The sequence below is a fragment of the Homalodisca vitripennis genome, chromosome X (genome assembly GCF_021130785.1).
Source record: "Homalodisca vitripennis isolate AUS2020 chromosome X, UT_GWSS_2.1, whole genome shotgun sequence".
In the NCBI taxonomy this organism is placed as follows: domain Eukaryota; kingdom Metazoa; phylum Arthropoda; class Insecta; order Hemiptera; family Cicadellidae; genus Homalodisca; species Homalodisca vitripennis.
This window is the reverse complement of record NC_060215.1, coordinates 43202378-43218957: the sequence shown is the minus strand read 5'-3', so window position 1 is coordinate 43218957 and position 16580 is coordinate 43202378. Positions and strand designations below refer to the sequence as shown.

At 34.6% G+C, this 16580-nt stretch overlaps 1 protein-coding gene across 1 annotated transcript in view; it reads right to left on the bottom strand.

Moving 5' to 3' along the window:
* LOC124368973 (aminopeptidase N-like) overlaps window positions 1–16580 on the bottom strand; it is a 47666-nt gene that overhangs the window by 18780 nt on the left and 12306 nt on the right. Inside the window, exons 4-9 of the mRNA XM_046826554.1 lie at window positions 11241–11420; window positions 9096–9251; window positions 6552–6673; window positions 4952–5150; window positions 4628–4784; window positions 2340–2463 (exon numbers count right to left, since the gene is read on the bottom strand). Of these exons, the coding sequence (XP_046682510.1) occupies window positions 2340–2463; window positions 4628–4784; window positions 4952–5150; window positions 6552–6673; window positions 9096–9251; window positions 11241–11420 (938 nt within the window). The remainder of the gene's footprint in view (window positions 1–2339; window positions 2464–4627; window positions 4785–4951; window positions 5151–6551; window positions 6674–9095; window positions 9252–11240; window positions 11421–16580) is intronic.

Genomic DNA, 16580 nt, shown 5'->3' with positions numbered 1-16580 from the left:
TACACTCACTCCAGTCATAGTCATTCCACTCATTTCTCTTGCTTATAATCTTGTTCCAGTGCTCTCTTCCTTGATCTGACACTCATTCACGTCCCTGTCTGTTCCCTACTTCAAATCCCAAAAGTTTACCTATGACAAGGCAACTCTGGTACTTGTATTAACTCTCCCCCTCTCTGCTACATGGTCCAAAGCCTGCCATTCACTGAAAACACAACCAGGCCCGCCAATCCTCATGCATAAAAAACCTCATCCCATTTGATAAAGTTCTCATCAAGAACTATATAGCCAGGAAAACAATCCCTTCCATATCCTGGGGATCCTGAATCTTCCCCACAAATTTACAATGGCCACTCCCAAAAATTCTTACTCATTCAAAATCCAGTCCATGATTTTGGTCTTCACCACCTTTGATGTCTTCATCATCTACATTTGACTTCACTGAGGCCCTTTCCCCAACTCACCTTTCACACACTCCCATCCAGTATGGCACTCTCAAGGCCTTCAATTATCTACTCAGGTAGGTGGTATTATGTCCTCACTATTAACCATTGTGAGGACATTCAAAACGATCCTTTGATGCCCTCCCGACAGTCCTCCTTTTAATATTCCATCACAAGATCGTAAGGGGTTGTATAGACAGATCTGTTTCACATGAGGATAATCTACCATACTGTTGGAACGGAGCACTATTTATTCTATGTCAAAACAAAGAAAAAACTGACGTGTTAGTGTACTAAAATAAACACTCCTCCCGCTGCATATATACACAAGATAGAAGTATGCCACTCCACGTGTCTTAACAGGCTTCGATGAGGTTTCATAAAAAAATTTCAAATCTATAGCTCATTTCATTCTGGAGATGTCCTGCGAACAGAACAAAAAAGAAGTTGACACAAAAATGGTGCATCATAAAACTAATTCTTGTAGAAATGAAGTTTCATACAAAATTTAATGTCTACATATGAAATATTTCTTGAGATATCTTGCCACATAATAGATTCACTTTTTTTCATTAATTGGGTGTCATATCAGTGTTTAAATAATATAAGTCTGCACACCAAGTTACTTTAAAATGATGTATGTGCTGAGATAGTTACGCTACATGTGTTAGTATAATAAATGTTTGAATCTCTTATAGGTGTATTGAGGTTGTTTATAAATGTATTTATTTTGCTATTTTCTCGTTGTCATTATAATACCAATTCTAAAATATTTGCTAATGTTCAGCCAAATCCCATAGAGTGACATGCACCATCATCTAACTTAGTGTTCTTCATATATAAATGAAGCCTCATGATAGACAGACCGAAATAAAAATTTTCCAGCCCCACGAGTGATAGGCTTTGCTAAAGCTCAACCAATTACATCAACACCAAATCATTCGGACACAGCATTGAGCTTATCAAGAAGTAGTAGATCAATATCCTTACTATCAAAGATTTTAAAATCTTGTCCAACTCATACTTTCACTTTCAGGTTCCTCTCTTTTATCGTGTTGACAAGATAGACAGTTTTGGTTACAAGTCTGAACCTCCCACTACTAAATTACTTATACGCTCTTCAATGTGAAATTCAACCTTCCATCTCCACAAACAATAAATCTCCTGACACTTCACACCTCTTGTTCTCTGAGTCCAAGCTGATCTCCTCTCAACCCAGAAACCTGCATATTCCAAGCTACAAATAGCTAATTTCAGTTGACATCACCTAGCCCTGAAGAACCCCAGGATAAACTCATGCAGCAAAAAACAGACCATCAATGAACGCAATCACCAAATCCCTCCCACCAGGTATCCTGTTGCTCATCAGTAAATATTATTTAAAATTTAAAATAAATCAATAACAGGAATTTAACAAATAAATAAGAGTTGTAGACCTTCCAAGAGATTACTGCTTGACTGTTAATTGTTTTATTTAGTCTATAAAGGTCTATGGACATATATTTTCTCTATATATAGTGTTATAAATATGACTTTCACTATTATATTTCAAATATGTCTTCAGGAATTCGATATGTTTATGGATTTACAGTACAATATCAAATATTTATATATAAGTCTGAGGTACCTTGACAAGGGTAAAGCATGATTGTTTTAGAAAAGCATATCCAGACAAGGAGTTTAAGTGAGCACAAACCTAATCAATTCACCTCCTTTTAAATAGAGTTAGAATGCTGTAAATGTTCCTGAAATGTAAAAAGGGATAAGTGAGCCATACGGCCTTAGTTCATCACATTTTGAAGGAAGGATTTGCAACCCAGAGTTAAGATAATATAAAACATGTATTTAAAAAATTAATATTTCTTATCCTTAGCTATAAATAAAAATGAAGACACTTACCTTTAGAAGAACACAGAGCTTCTTTCTGGTTAGGATTCATGTAACTACTTTTGGGTTTTCCATACTCCAAATAAAGACTATGAAGTCCAGTCAAATGCCAATGGTAGATGTTTTGTTGTTCTAGCTGTATAAAAATATATTATTGATTAATGCTTACCTATATAACATTATACTAACACAACAAAATACAAATACTACAAAAGAAGTCCAATTATCCAACGTAAATCATGTATGTCACTTAATTTACTGTTTGAATAGACAATTTTCATTCATGAATATTTATATTTTTTTCTGTAAATCAGCATATTTCATTGCAATCTCCGCAAAATCTAAGTTTTTTTCCGTATCCAAGGTAGTCCTATTCCACTTTAGCTTGGTTAATTGGACTTCAACTGTAGTTTATTTTCATACACATTCAACTTTGAACAAATTGGATATGAAGAGAATACCACGATACTTCAAGATATGTATAGTTTTAGTTACACATAATTCAAGTGATAGAATACATTAAATTCAAGTTTCAATAATAAATTTGTTTAGGTGTAAATAATGGGCAATACAAAATGTGGTTCTGTACTAAAAACCTTTTAAATTACTAAGAGCTGATGAAAACAGTTTTTAAAGACATAAAGTTGGTCGATAATACCGCAGTAATCGGTTATAATATTCATTATTTATGAAGTTTTTCAAGGGTAAGTAACCTGATCCAATGAAAGTAAATTGACTCCGAGCATGCCTGATGCGTTGAGTGCCGCCATTAGCGTTGTGAAGTAAGGGCAGAGATACGGTTTTTGTCTGCAAGAAACATTTAAGTGTGACAGTATAACATAATGAGTGACAGTAAAGTTCACAAGTTGGTGCTATTTTTTAATGAAGGGCGAGAAAATATGCATGATGAACCACGCTCTGGCCGACCATCAGTAATTTCAGACGATTTGGTCAATGTGGTTGATGAAAGAATTTGTGAAGATCAACGATTCACTATTTCAGATTTATAAATAAATTTCCCGAATGTGAGTAAAACAACTTTGTAAAGAATTTTGTCTGAAAATTTGAATTTTTGAAAATTGGGTTCCCGGGCTGCTTACTGAGTCCCAATGAATGAAAAGAATGGCTTCTGCTCTTGCTTTTTTGGAGCGATATCATAAGAAAGATGACAATCTTTTAGACCATATTGTCACAGGGGATGAGACATGGGTTTTTCACATAAATAGAGGAAAATGTACAAAATGTAAAAAAAATTTATTTTTGAAAAATTTTGATTTTGGATTGGAAATTTTTTATTTTTTGTTTCTTAACTGGACCTTACTTTTGGAATAACCTTCATATATCTTAACAAGGCCTTATGTTTGTAAAGACATCTTAATAATACAACATACTCAGTAATTGAAAGCAAAAATAAAATAAAATTAAAAATCCATAGAATAGACACTGCTAATCTAAATATAAAAATGTGATAAACTACTTTCCTTAACAGATATTGTTTATGAAGCATTTCTGGAAAGTAATTATTGTTATGTTCTACTACTACCACAGTCATCACTGATCACACTAGTTTTTTTCCTTCATTGTCAACAGCAGCACATGGCAGCTGATATCGTAACAGCTGATCTCTTTCTCTCTCTCGTGCAAAGAAATTTATGAACCTAACAATTGAAATATTTTTTCTATTATCTGGATTTACAATCTTAGGAAGCTTGAATTCATCATCAGACATGAGAGATGGTGAAAATGTTATGAAGATAGAATGATGTGAACCTAGACAAACATAAAATGAGGAATGCTCAGTCAGAGAGCAGCATTGCTCAATAACAATTATGCTTAGCTCTATACTGACGGTAACTCTCAAATATTACTTCAGAATTTCAGCTTGGAGGATTCATTCATCTGTCACACAGCCCGAACCTCACACTGCCTTACTACCATTTGTTTATTTCCATAATGTGTGAACCTGATTAATAATGTTTTAACACTGAAAACAACAAGAAAAACAATGTGGAGTTATGTTATCAATATAGAGATATATATATTTGAGGAAAGTTTAGATAAGTTTGTCATCAGCTAAAATAAATTACTTCTCATTAATGGAAAAGTTAAAAAAATATTTAAGGGAACCTTCCTCATGTAAAAATAAAATAGGTTTTAAAACAAACGTTTTAATTTGTGTTTTGAACTGTGTGACTGGACACTGGGTGACGACAAAAGCATTACTGGTGAGTGGATTTATCATAACTATGTAACTAAAACATATATTCTTGTATTCTTACATCCAAGAACAAATATTATACCTGCTTAGCCACAATAGTAGCTAGGTAGTTGGCTAGACCAGGGGTGACACAAGAGTTACTGGTGGGGGTGGTCAGGTGGTTCAACCACTGCATGGCTGCTGCCTTGGCTAGTCTGTGAGACAGCCAGAATGTGTTTCCATTCATCAAGTCACTTTCTCTGAAACACAGAAAAAGGTATCGTTATCTATTTATTTATCTTCCTTTTAAGAAATTTAAAAATTAAAGACTGTAAGAAATCACATCATAATGATCCCCTAACATACTGTATAGTACAGTAACGAAGTTCAGTAAGGTTATAATAATAGTGATAAGAAGTGTAGTTACTTAAAGAGCTGGAGGCCCCAAGCGTTGACAGGGTTGTCATCTGTGAAACCAGGTAGCGCTACGAGATTGAGCTGAGGTAGAGGATAGGGCCGAGAAAGGTAGATCTCCAGAGACACCATCACTGTTGGGAGAAGCTGCTGGGCTTTGGACAGAGCTGTTACAAAATCCGTACGACCCCACACTGCCACCCTGATACCGTCTGATACAAAAGTTCTTTGTGAGTATTCATTCTAACCTATCTGATAACTTTATATAGCACATTCAATGCACTGCCACTCTGATACCATTTGAACAAACCCACAAATTTGTTACGCTGTGGTAAACCATTTTGAAACAGTTAAACATTTATTGAAAAATGTTTTATCAACATGATTTTTTATAGGATTTTTCAAACTATGTACCTTGTACAAAAATTTATTTTTGAAAATACAACTAGAAATCCATAGTAATAATATGGAATACTTTTTAATTTTCTACATTATATTCAACATTCATGTGACATGTCATTATAAGGGAAAGTCATTACAAACTTAATTGAATTTCCTGGTTTTACCATTTTATTGTTAAATGTGCAGAAAATACCGGTTTTTTATAAACCCCAACTTTGTTCTGGTCCGCTATTTTGAAACAGTAAAACAATTTTGAAAAAGATTTCACAAGAATGATTTTTGGTCTACAGCTTTGAAACAATGGACATGTATCATAGGTTTATATTTGAACATATGGAGATTCAAACTTGGGACCTCTGATAATATAAGTAATTAACAAAATTGATCCAAGGGCTGATCCTAATGGTACACCATATAAAATTTACAGCAAAGGACTAATATTTAGGAACTAGCTATAGTAGAATGATCTTGAGTTTTACCTCATAAAAATAATGTTAAATTTCAAACACCTATACGATCTTATTTGTGGTTGCAGAATGATGAGTACTGTTTCATTTTAAAGGTATGTTTAATGTGCATCCAAACGCTTTTTATTTTTTCTTGTAAAGTTATACTTCTTGAATATTTAAGCAGTGAAGTATAAAAAGTTAGATTTTTTAATGAATAACCAATACAAATATTGAAAAAAAACTAAAAGGCCTTAATATGATATTAACCATATCATTAAAATAAGACATCTCTAATCATTTTATAAATATGTAAATTTATATTATGTGAAAATCTCCAAATTACTCATGTTGGTATTTCAATTTTTTATACTGTCAATACTTATTTTGTTATTTTTTGATGTCAGCATATTGTTAACAGTTTACTATTTTGTATTTCTGTAAGCCTAACTTTTCCTAAATAAATTAATTTTTTTTTTTTCAATTTGACAGTCTAGTTTCAAACAAAACCCCAGTAATAAATTAATATACACATAAAGCTTTTAACACTCATATATTTAACAGTTGATTTCAGCTTTTACCTTAGTTGCTTGTTTGTAATACTGTTCATTTATACGTGGTCACAATTCTTTGAACTACTTTTATACCCAAAAATAATCTTGATAATATAGCAACTCTCCTGTTTTCACTTATGTTGTTATAAGAAATAACATTAGTGATTCAAAATCAAATATTAAGTAGTATTAATACTACTACTATCAATACCTGTCTGTAAATAGTTGTTGGAGATAGGCTGAGGGAAGTCGGAAATAAAGAGAGCCAAGGAGTTCACAGACATCGGAGGAGTTCTAGAGAAATGTTCTCTCACCCACACTCCTTCAGTGGTGCTGAAAGCCAGTAAACAATTATTTTTTAAATAATTCCTTACTTTCTTTAAACTCCATTAAGTTCTCAAGGAGACCATACTTTATAATAATAACTATCTTTGTATAGGTTTTACACATCATTAATTCTGTTAAAACTCAGAATATAGCCAGAAATGACGTTACTTATTATATATTTTTATGACTTAAAATTAGATCATATCAACTTCTTTGCTTTAAAATTATAAATTGAGAACATTATATTATGTTTAAAAAATATTAAACGTTGAGACATTACGCATCTTCAGGGATAAAACTATTACAACTTAAAATAAAAAACAAAACTAAAATTGAATAACAACATTGACTTTAACTCTCTATAGCATATTTTAATTTAGAAGATCAAAACTGAGTTTTAATTGGTCTAGATACCTGAAGTCAAGCATGAATATTTTAAGTAACTATGAATTACTATAGTTAAAATTTTGATATATAAAAAATTATGTCAGTGATGCCTTGGGCCTGTTTTAATCATCATTATATTCAGTTTCTTAGAAAAATTCTAACTCTAAAATAACTAGCTTGATGTATTTTAGAAGAAAATTTAAGATACATGTGGATCTTCCTGAAGTGCACCTCTAGGAAGTTGATTTTGAGAGAATTGACAATACCAAGTTCCTTGGATTACATATACAGTGGAGTCCCGCTAATCCGAACACGTGTAATCCGAACGTCGGTTAATCCGAACGGGTCCAGGAGGAATTATTTATAACGATAATGAACAGTTATAGGAACTAATTACATAAAAAATGAAAATGGGTGCATCATTTCGTACATAAACAAAGAAAACTTTAATTAAATAGACATACAGTATTTTATTAAGACAAATTGTGTACGGTACAGTACAAAAATAATGAAGTTAAATACAGTACCAAATTGAAACTTATAGGTTAAGTATGAGTTAAATTACTGTATTAAGAAGTGAAATCAAACAAATATTGGACGTACAGTACTGATATTATTATTGAGTACAATATTAATTGTTAAAAGACATAAATTCAGTTATTGTCTTCTGTCGCATTAAAGAGAGTCTATTGGATGACACGTAGTTTCGTACAACTATTGAACACGTGGACCTGTACAATATCCTCACATTGCTTAACAATAGAACTGTCACACTAAATACGGTAAATGTGCTTAGTATTCGCAAACACGTTTATTTGTCAAGAAATACAATGCAACAGTCAGAAAACATGTTTTAATAAACAATATTGATAATTCTATAACAAAATAGACCCATCTCAAGTTTCAAACCGTATTTTTCTGTAATTCTGGCTAATCCGAACAATCACATAATCCGAATAGGGCTCGGTCCCAATTAGGTTGGGACTATACTGTAGATAGTAAATTAAACTCGAGTTGGTTATGTGCTGTCTCACTGATGAATGATTACCATCAATACTCAACCAGAAACAGAGGTAACTCGGATAAACCTGCTCATAGGTTAACACTGTGTGAAAAGAGGCAATTTACAAGAGGGTACCCAAAAGTTCCCGGAACACCTCTGCTGTGGGCAGGGGGCATCTGCAGTACAAACTTCTACCACTAGGTGTTGTTAGCACCTCATAACCATTTCGTTCCTGCCTGGATCGTCGACCTGGCTTGTTCTGTTCTTCTGTAGTAACAGTTTTTGCTGTTGTTGTTTTGTGTTATTTGCCTTTTTTATGATGGCAAGTATGAGTAAACAGCATGCAGCTGGGATACTTTGTTTCCTGCTCAGTAGAAATGCCGATGAAATTGTTTTTCAAAATGAGTTGTGCTACTGACAATTAGTGGCAGAAGTCTGTACAGCACAAGCCCCGCCCACAGCAGAGCTATTCCGGGAACTTTGGTTACTCCCTTGTATATGGCTATTAAGTGTTGTAATAGACTACTTATTAATTTGAGAAATGTAAGTAAGTGGTTTTACCTATTTTTACTGCTTTGTATATTTTAACTTTATATATATTATTAAACTTTGTATATTGTTATGAACTTTTTAATTTCCAAACAGAAATAAATTACAGGACACAGCTATTGGTTTAATTAGATTAAGTAAATTTAATGCTGACACATTCTTTATAAGTATGTGCAGCTAATGAGTAAAGATAATTTTCATTTTATTTCAAAAATAAAGTATCCTGGATTCAAATTAGCAGTCAAAACATTAATTATAAATAAATACAAAACAACATGATACCTAATGATGACTCAAAAAATATTGCATAATGTTAAAACTATATAACACTTTTTAATGATTTTTTAAAGACATCATAAAGTTATGATTAGTATAGTCACCTTTAAAGAATAGAAAACGGCTCTGTTTAACAAGACCTTGCATTTTTGTATACAAATGAAAGCAACGAGTTCTATTACTAATTAAACTACTAAATTAAAAATAACTTACACATTAGTGGTATCAGTGACAGGCATAGAAGATAATATGTGAAACTCTGATTTATGAGCCACACTGAGTTCTATCCAGGTCTTGAGTTCTGGGATGTCAAAGCAAGGGAACACATGGCGCACTCTGTAGGGCTTCAGGTTGAGCGCCACAAACCATCTGCAGGAGGAATCAATAAGGCTAAATAAGGTTACACAAATATTCTTACAGTTAAAATAGTTATAATTTAGTGTCGATCAATAGTTTTAAAAGCTTTAAAAATCAAACAAAAAGTTGAATATATTTAAAAAAAGGTATTAACAATTATTACCACATAAAGCATTTGAAAGAGAATGAATTGTTAAGTGCTGATTTCATCATCTCCAGAGTTCCATTAGGTAGTACAAGATTTAAGATCAAAACAGACTAATTCTATTTGTGCTCTATTTGATATAATTTTAAACACAATACTACATCCCATAATAAGGTTTTCTTTGGTGGAGCAATTTTACAGTCAAACAACTGTTTTACCAGTTCTGTGCACAATAAAATTAATCTTAGTAGGTTACCATTTTATACAACTTGGTAGCAATACAGTAACCTCCTTCTCAACCGACCATGACAGGAACCAGTCATTGATCAGATAACCTAAAGTTGATTAAACCGAAAATCAAACTCAGAAAGGTAAAAAAGCATTTAATTCTGTCTAACTATATGTAGTTAACTTTGTTCTAATCTAATCACAATTTTATAGAAAGGATCAGTTAATCCAACTAGTGATTGATCCGAGGACGGTTAAGAGGGAGCTTATTGTAGCTCTGTTTTTTGTTTCTAATTTCAAACATGGCCAATTATTCCATCACTAAATAAAGCCATTCCTTTATCAAGAATTCCAAAATGTACAGCTTAAAAACATGTGATAAAGTTCAAGGATGACAGAAAGAGGTAAGAACTGTCAACCTGATTTCACCTTTCCCATCAAAATGACAAGTAGGAACATCATGGGCTGGAGCATTTAGAGGCTAAGAAGCTCTCAGTTGTGAGATGGTTGGGAAGTACAAATTTTAAAGCTGATAATCCTTTTAGTTTGACTTTTTCCTTTTTGGGTCAGTCTCACCCTCACCAGGACTGCCAGATCCCCAGTTATTTCCCCCTCAAAAAACCCCTAACTATTTGATGGTTTTCAGTAGGGTGTGGACCACTCCAACTTCTTTGCCTTCTCAGTCCTGTACTATGGTCCGGTTCATGATTCTCCCACATGTGGTATACAATAGCAATTATAAGAGAAGTAAACACAGCTGCTAAATATTAAACTTAACCCAGCAGGGATCACTTCTAGCTGGTTTATATCTTCCAGTTGAACCTACCACTGGGCACAGCAAAAACCGATGTGTCACTTAAATCTGGGCAACCTAATGGATGTCCAGGAGCGGCACACCACTAACAGCAAATGTCGAGATTCTCGGGTGCAACGGTAATTCGACAGGTTTAGTCTACTGTGGGAGATCTCTGTTGGATTCGGTGTGATTCGTTCCCTAAGTATCAGAGGTTCTTGCTAGCCTCAACAAGGGTGTGCCACTCCCTGCCTGCTTTGATTGAAGAGGCTGGTTCAGAGCTGGCCTCCCCTTCTTCCGGAGGGACATGACTGAGATTAGTGCCCTAATTCTTCCTCATGGATCTCGATAGGAGGCAGCCCCTACCCCATAACCTTACCCATCCTGAATATCCTGTCATTCTGGAAGCAGCGCTAAAGTTCTTACAGGACTAAGTGCAATTTATAAGCTTCTTGTCCTAAGAGAACCAAATATTAAACTTCTCAAAAAAAAGTGGCAGGCAAAATTTGCTTTATCCTCTCGCCCTGACAATTACATAGCCAGCTTCCCAGTATGAATACAATGGTCCCTACATGACAGGTTTTGGGTTAGCTCACAAAATATTTGTCTTAGTATATATAAAACTTCATAACATTTTTATTTTTAACATACAATTGGTTTACAATTTATTGAACATCTCATTAGCTAGTATATCAATTACATGATAGTTATTGTTATTATTGCTTTATTCTATAAAATAAATCTTGTCTTATACCTCTTTTCTAGTACATTTAAAAATTTAACACTTCTGCCCCTAAGAGTCTATGTTGTGAAAAGTAATGTTTGAAGCAGTTACCTCTTATCCCCTGAAGCTTGATCAGTGTAGCTGTTCTGGAAGAAAGCATGGGAAGGATCAGCACCCAAGGTACCATCAAACTGTAAGTCCAACTGATATGTAGCATCTCTCTGTAGTGGCTGAGACAGGTGTATTGAGAAAGTCTGGTTCTGTCTTTCCACCTTGGCAACACTAAGGCTCCTGCAGACAATAAACAGCTTTCCAGAACTGGCTTTTATTACACTACTCTTGCAGTAAGTCTATTTTATATGAAACCAAGTAAACATGTGGAAAGATTCTAAACATTTACATGCTAAAAAATATACTATGATTAAAAAAAATTGTCAAAGAAACCAAATAAAATGTTCTCAAAAAGGTAGTTTTATCTAATATTTTAGCATTCTTTAAATTTCAAAATAAATAACCTTTGCAGATGATAAAATAGCTCAAAATTGATGAGGTTATTGAGAAAAACCACTATAGCCTTAAAGTTGGTTTAACTCCAGACACTGTATATGAAAGTAAAAATACAAATATTGTAAAAAAAAGAACCACTATTAATATTATTTACCATTAGACAGGATTCAGGGAGTCTCATGGATTCAGCTGAAATACACTATTACATTTAATGAACTATAGCAAAATAGTTATATAAATTTATCCTTCAATCATCTTGCTTTCTTCCTTGTTACCTAGGTAAACATGTACAAATCCATAAATTATGGATATTTTGTTGTATCAAACTTCAACTTTGTAAAATAATAATGTCCAGTAAACCATTAAATCTTCTTCTATTTAATACATTATTCTTTGTTATCATGAGCCATTTTTCAAAGTGATAAACAAGTTTTGCTTTCATATAGAACACTGTTTTATCTACAAAATCTTATAAATTATGTAAATACGGATAATTTTCTGAATCCCTATCCATTTTGTTACAGAATTTTTTGGGAGTTAAATCTCAGATTCTCTTTAAAGTCATGTTGCTCTGTTAACTGCAAGTTCTCTCAATATATGAGCAGTTGATTTTCCTACTATGTACATAATACAAAAAAATCACATGTTCATATTTGTTTTTCTTTAATAAATTTACTTGATGTTAACACGAATATATAACAGTAATAAAAGGGTTGTTATTTTTTCAACCTCCGAGACACGCCACAGCAGCCAGATACATGGTAGGTCCATGGTGTGGGCAGTAGTTGATCGTGCATGTTCCCCATTACAACATTTGTCACTGTCGAGTTCAAGTTGGGGTGAGCTACAGTCACATAAATATGGCCACATTTGAGAGCTTGAGGAGGTGAAATCAAAATTAAAAGAACACGAAACGCAAGAACGTGACCTGGAAACGTCATTGACTTTAGCTGCAGAGGCTGGAAATGCTCTGTTGCTGGAAAATTACCAACTTAAGCAAGACTACCAGAACATACAATCCCATAACTCTATCCTAAAAGCAAACCTGGCTAGTATGGAAGCTAAATTGGAAGATCTGCTAGCTAATGAGGAAAAATATATCAATAAAATCGAGGCTCTCCAGGTAAAACTGCAGAACACTCTTCTACAACTGGAAAAAAGTAAACTGCAACAAGTAGAACTACAAAACATCTTTGAAGAACACGATCAAACTCAAGGCCACCTTATTTTACAGTACTCAGAAAAGATAAGCATTTTGGAGAAATCCCTTTTAAAACTGAACGATGAAAAACATCATCTACAAGAAATAGCTAATGAGACCCCAACACCAAAATGCTATGACACTTCGGAAACTCAAACATTCGATGGATATCTTACTACTACTTTGACCACACCACTCCTCTTGGAAGTAGCACAGCTAAGAAAGAGGCAAGAAGAAATGGAGCACACAGTAAGGGAACTAGCTGATAAGCTCAAAAAAAATCCCAACCCGGAACAGCATAAGATTAAAATGGTCCCTTGCACTGTCTGCAGTAGAACAAATAAAGACAAGCAAAAACCAAAGAGCCAATCTTATACTAGCATTAAAAAACCTAAACATTTTGGTAAAAAAGAAAATTTGTTTAATGTTTCCCAACAGGTAGCAAAAAGTAAACCAAGACCATTGACAGAGGATCTCTACCACTTGACAACTGGATTGACTGGGGGAATCAGTGAAACCCCGAAAGAAAAACTGTCTACAACAACGCTGACAGAGGAATCCAGCCATCCGACACTGACAGAGGAATCCAGCCATCCGACACTGACAGAGGATTCCAGCCATCCGACAACTTCTCAGGCAATTGGATTAACTGGGGGAATCAGCCAAACCCCGACAGAAAAACTGATTGAAACACCGCCAGAGAAAACTAGCCCCATTACTGGTTCTTATTTAAAAGTGAAGAGGTGCCCACCAGTGACATCCCAAAAGCTAGGAGAAAATGAAACTTATGAACAGTTTTTCGTTAGAAATATCTACAGCCATCAAACCAAACATCCCTCTCTTTTTTTAGACAACACTCACACCAAGAAGAAAATAAACCAGACCAGGCACAATCCCCGAATTTTTCTGAACTCCAACCTACTAAAAAAACAGTACAAAACGACTTCATAATTTACCATCAAAATGTAAGAGGACTATCTAAGAAAGTAGATAGGCTTAACCACATTTTAAATACTGATAACCCAACCATATTAATAATAACTGAACATGGATTAAATACTAACAACCTGTTACTAACAAAATTTGATGGTTATTCATTGGTTACAAAGTTTTGTCGGGAAGATCACAAATTAGGTGGAGCGGCCATTTACATTAAAGATACAGCAAACATTGAGGCAGAAGAGATTAACATATCAGAACACTGTCTAGAACTTGTATGTGAAGCTGCATTAGCAAAATTTATTATTAAATCACACACAATATATGTGCTTGGAATCTACCGACCACCAGGAGGGCAAGCAAGATTGGCAATGAACACCATCTCTTCTGTTCTCTCATCCATTCAAGCTGAAAATAAATCCCTAGTCTTAATGGGTGATGTTAACTTTGACAGACTTACTGAAAATACTGACAACACACTGTTTGAAGAGGATTTACTGACTTACGGAATCCGACGTCTTCTACTGCCGGCAACTCGAATAACTCACAACTCAAGATCATCCATTGACTGTATATGTACAAACCTATCAGAGGATAAAGTAAGCTTTTCAATTACTGAAACAGGAATATCTGACCATTTAGGACAATCATGTAGCTTCCATCTAGGATTAAAACGTACTCATGAAAATAGAAGCTCATTCAAAAGAATCTACAGTAGGAGAAACCTTGAAAACTTGAAAGCTACACTTGCATTAGAAAACTGGGATTCCGTTCACAATGCCCTTGATGCAGAAGAAGCCTTCAAATCATTTCAAAGCATAATGGCTAGAACACTGGATCATGCTTGCCCAAAGAAAAGAACTAGAACAAAACGTAAATCTAAGCTTAAGATCTACTATGATGAAGAAGTTATGATGATGAAAGATGACTTCCTTAGAGCACACTATAAGTATGAAATGACGGGGAATGAAAGCGACAGGATAACAATGATTTCAAAAAAGAAAGCGTATGACATTAAACTTAGAACCCTTAAACGCAACAGTGCCGCTGAACATATAGCTCAATCAAACAACAAGTCCAAAGCTCTTTGGGAGATTATCAATTCAGAAAAACAAAACAAACTAGCATGCAGTTCTTTATCGAGTTTAGAAATAGATGGCAAGATAGAAAACAATCCATATCTTATAGCCGAACATCTAAACCTCTACTTCTCACAGATTGCAGACAAAACACTTGAAAAATCCTGTAACGAGATTCAAAACAATAACATACTCCCCCTAACTGGAAATGCCTTCACCTTATATCAAGGTGAACCACTAAATCTAACTCCTACTGAATCCAGTGAAGTACTAAGAGTTATTCAGTCACTGAAATTCAAACTTTCTTGTGGTGTTGATGAAATTCCATCGAAAGTAGTAAAACACTGTGCAACACATTTAGCAGCCCCACTTGTAAGCATAATAAATAAATCATTTAATCTTGGCCAATTTCCATCTGGTTTGAAACTCTCCAAAATTTACCCTAAACACAAAAAAGGCTCCACAACCAAAGCAGAAAACTATCGCCCAATTTCACTGATCTCCACCTTTTCAAAGATCATAGAGAAGATTGCACTTTCAAGAATGCTGGTCCACCTTGAACACTATGACCTAATAACAAAAAGTCAGCACGGCTTCCTCAGAGGAAAATCTACAATCAGTGCCATCACAAGCCTTACTGAATACGTCATCGACCAACTTGAAGACAATAATTATGTATCAGCAGTCCTATTAGACTACAGTAAGGCTTTTGACTGCTTGGGGCATGAGCTGATTCTTAAGAAACTGTCTGCACTAGGAATTCAAGGCAGAGCAAATGACTGGGTGGCTAGCTATCTCGAGGGACGCAAGCATATTGTTGAAGTAAAGAAAACTGCAAATGGACAAAGCTGTACTTACAGATCCAAAACAGCTCCAGTGAATAGAGGAGTCCCACAGGGCTCAGTATTGGGTCCATTTTTGTTTGTACTTTTTACTAATGATTTTTCACATTATATCAACACTGACAATGTAAAAACTATTATGTATGCAGATGATACAACCCTTCTTATAAAAAATGACTCCACACTGGGCCTGCATGCAGACATTGTCACATCAACAAACAAAACTCTGCAGTACTGCCTGAAAAATGACCTGGCAATTAACCCAACAAAGACCACCCAAATTAATTTTAGCAGAAGACAAGATCAAGTGCCTAACGTCCAAAACATCACAATAGAAAAACAATCAAAACTATTAGGCATAGTGATTGATGGTGATCTTACCTGGACTGATCATATTAACAGTTTGACCAAAAAGCTTGGATCTGGAATCTACGCAGTAAGAAGAATTAAGTGGATAGGAGGACTGCAAGCGGCAAAGACAACTTACCATGCTGTTTTTGAATCCCATATAAGGTATGGTATATCAGTATGGGGAGGAACATCTGCCCATAATCTTAGCAAGATCTTACTCCTCCAAAAAAAGGCAATAAGGACACTGGCAGATCTGGGACCACTTGAAAGCTGCAGAGAAGCTTTTAAGACTTTAAAACTCATGACTGTCATAGCACTGTACATCTACTCTGTAGTTGTCCAGACAGTTGAAATGGAGTTACCAAGAGCTAAGGATACTCACTCCCACAACACCCGGAGAGCAACTGACTACCTCCTTCCTGGACACCATACTACACGGTACAGCAGGAAACCATCCTACATGGGAAGAAAAATCTTCAACACCCTACCTCTCAACCTGAAAAATCTTGGAGGGAATGAGATGAAGAAAAGC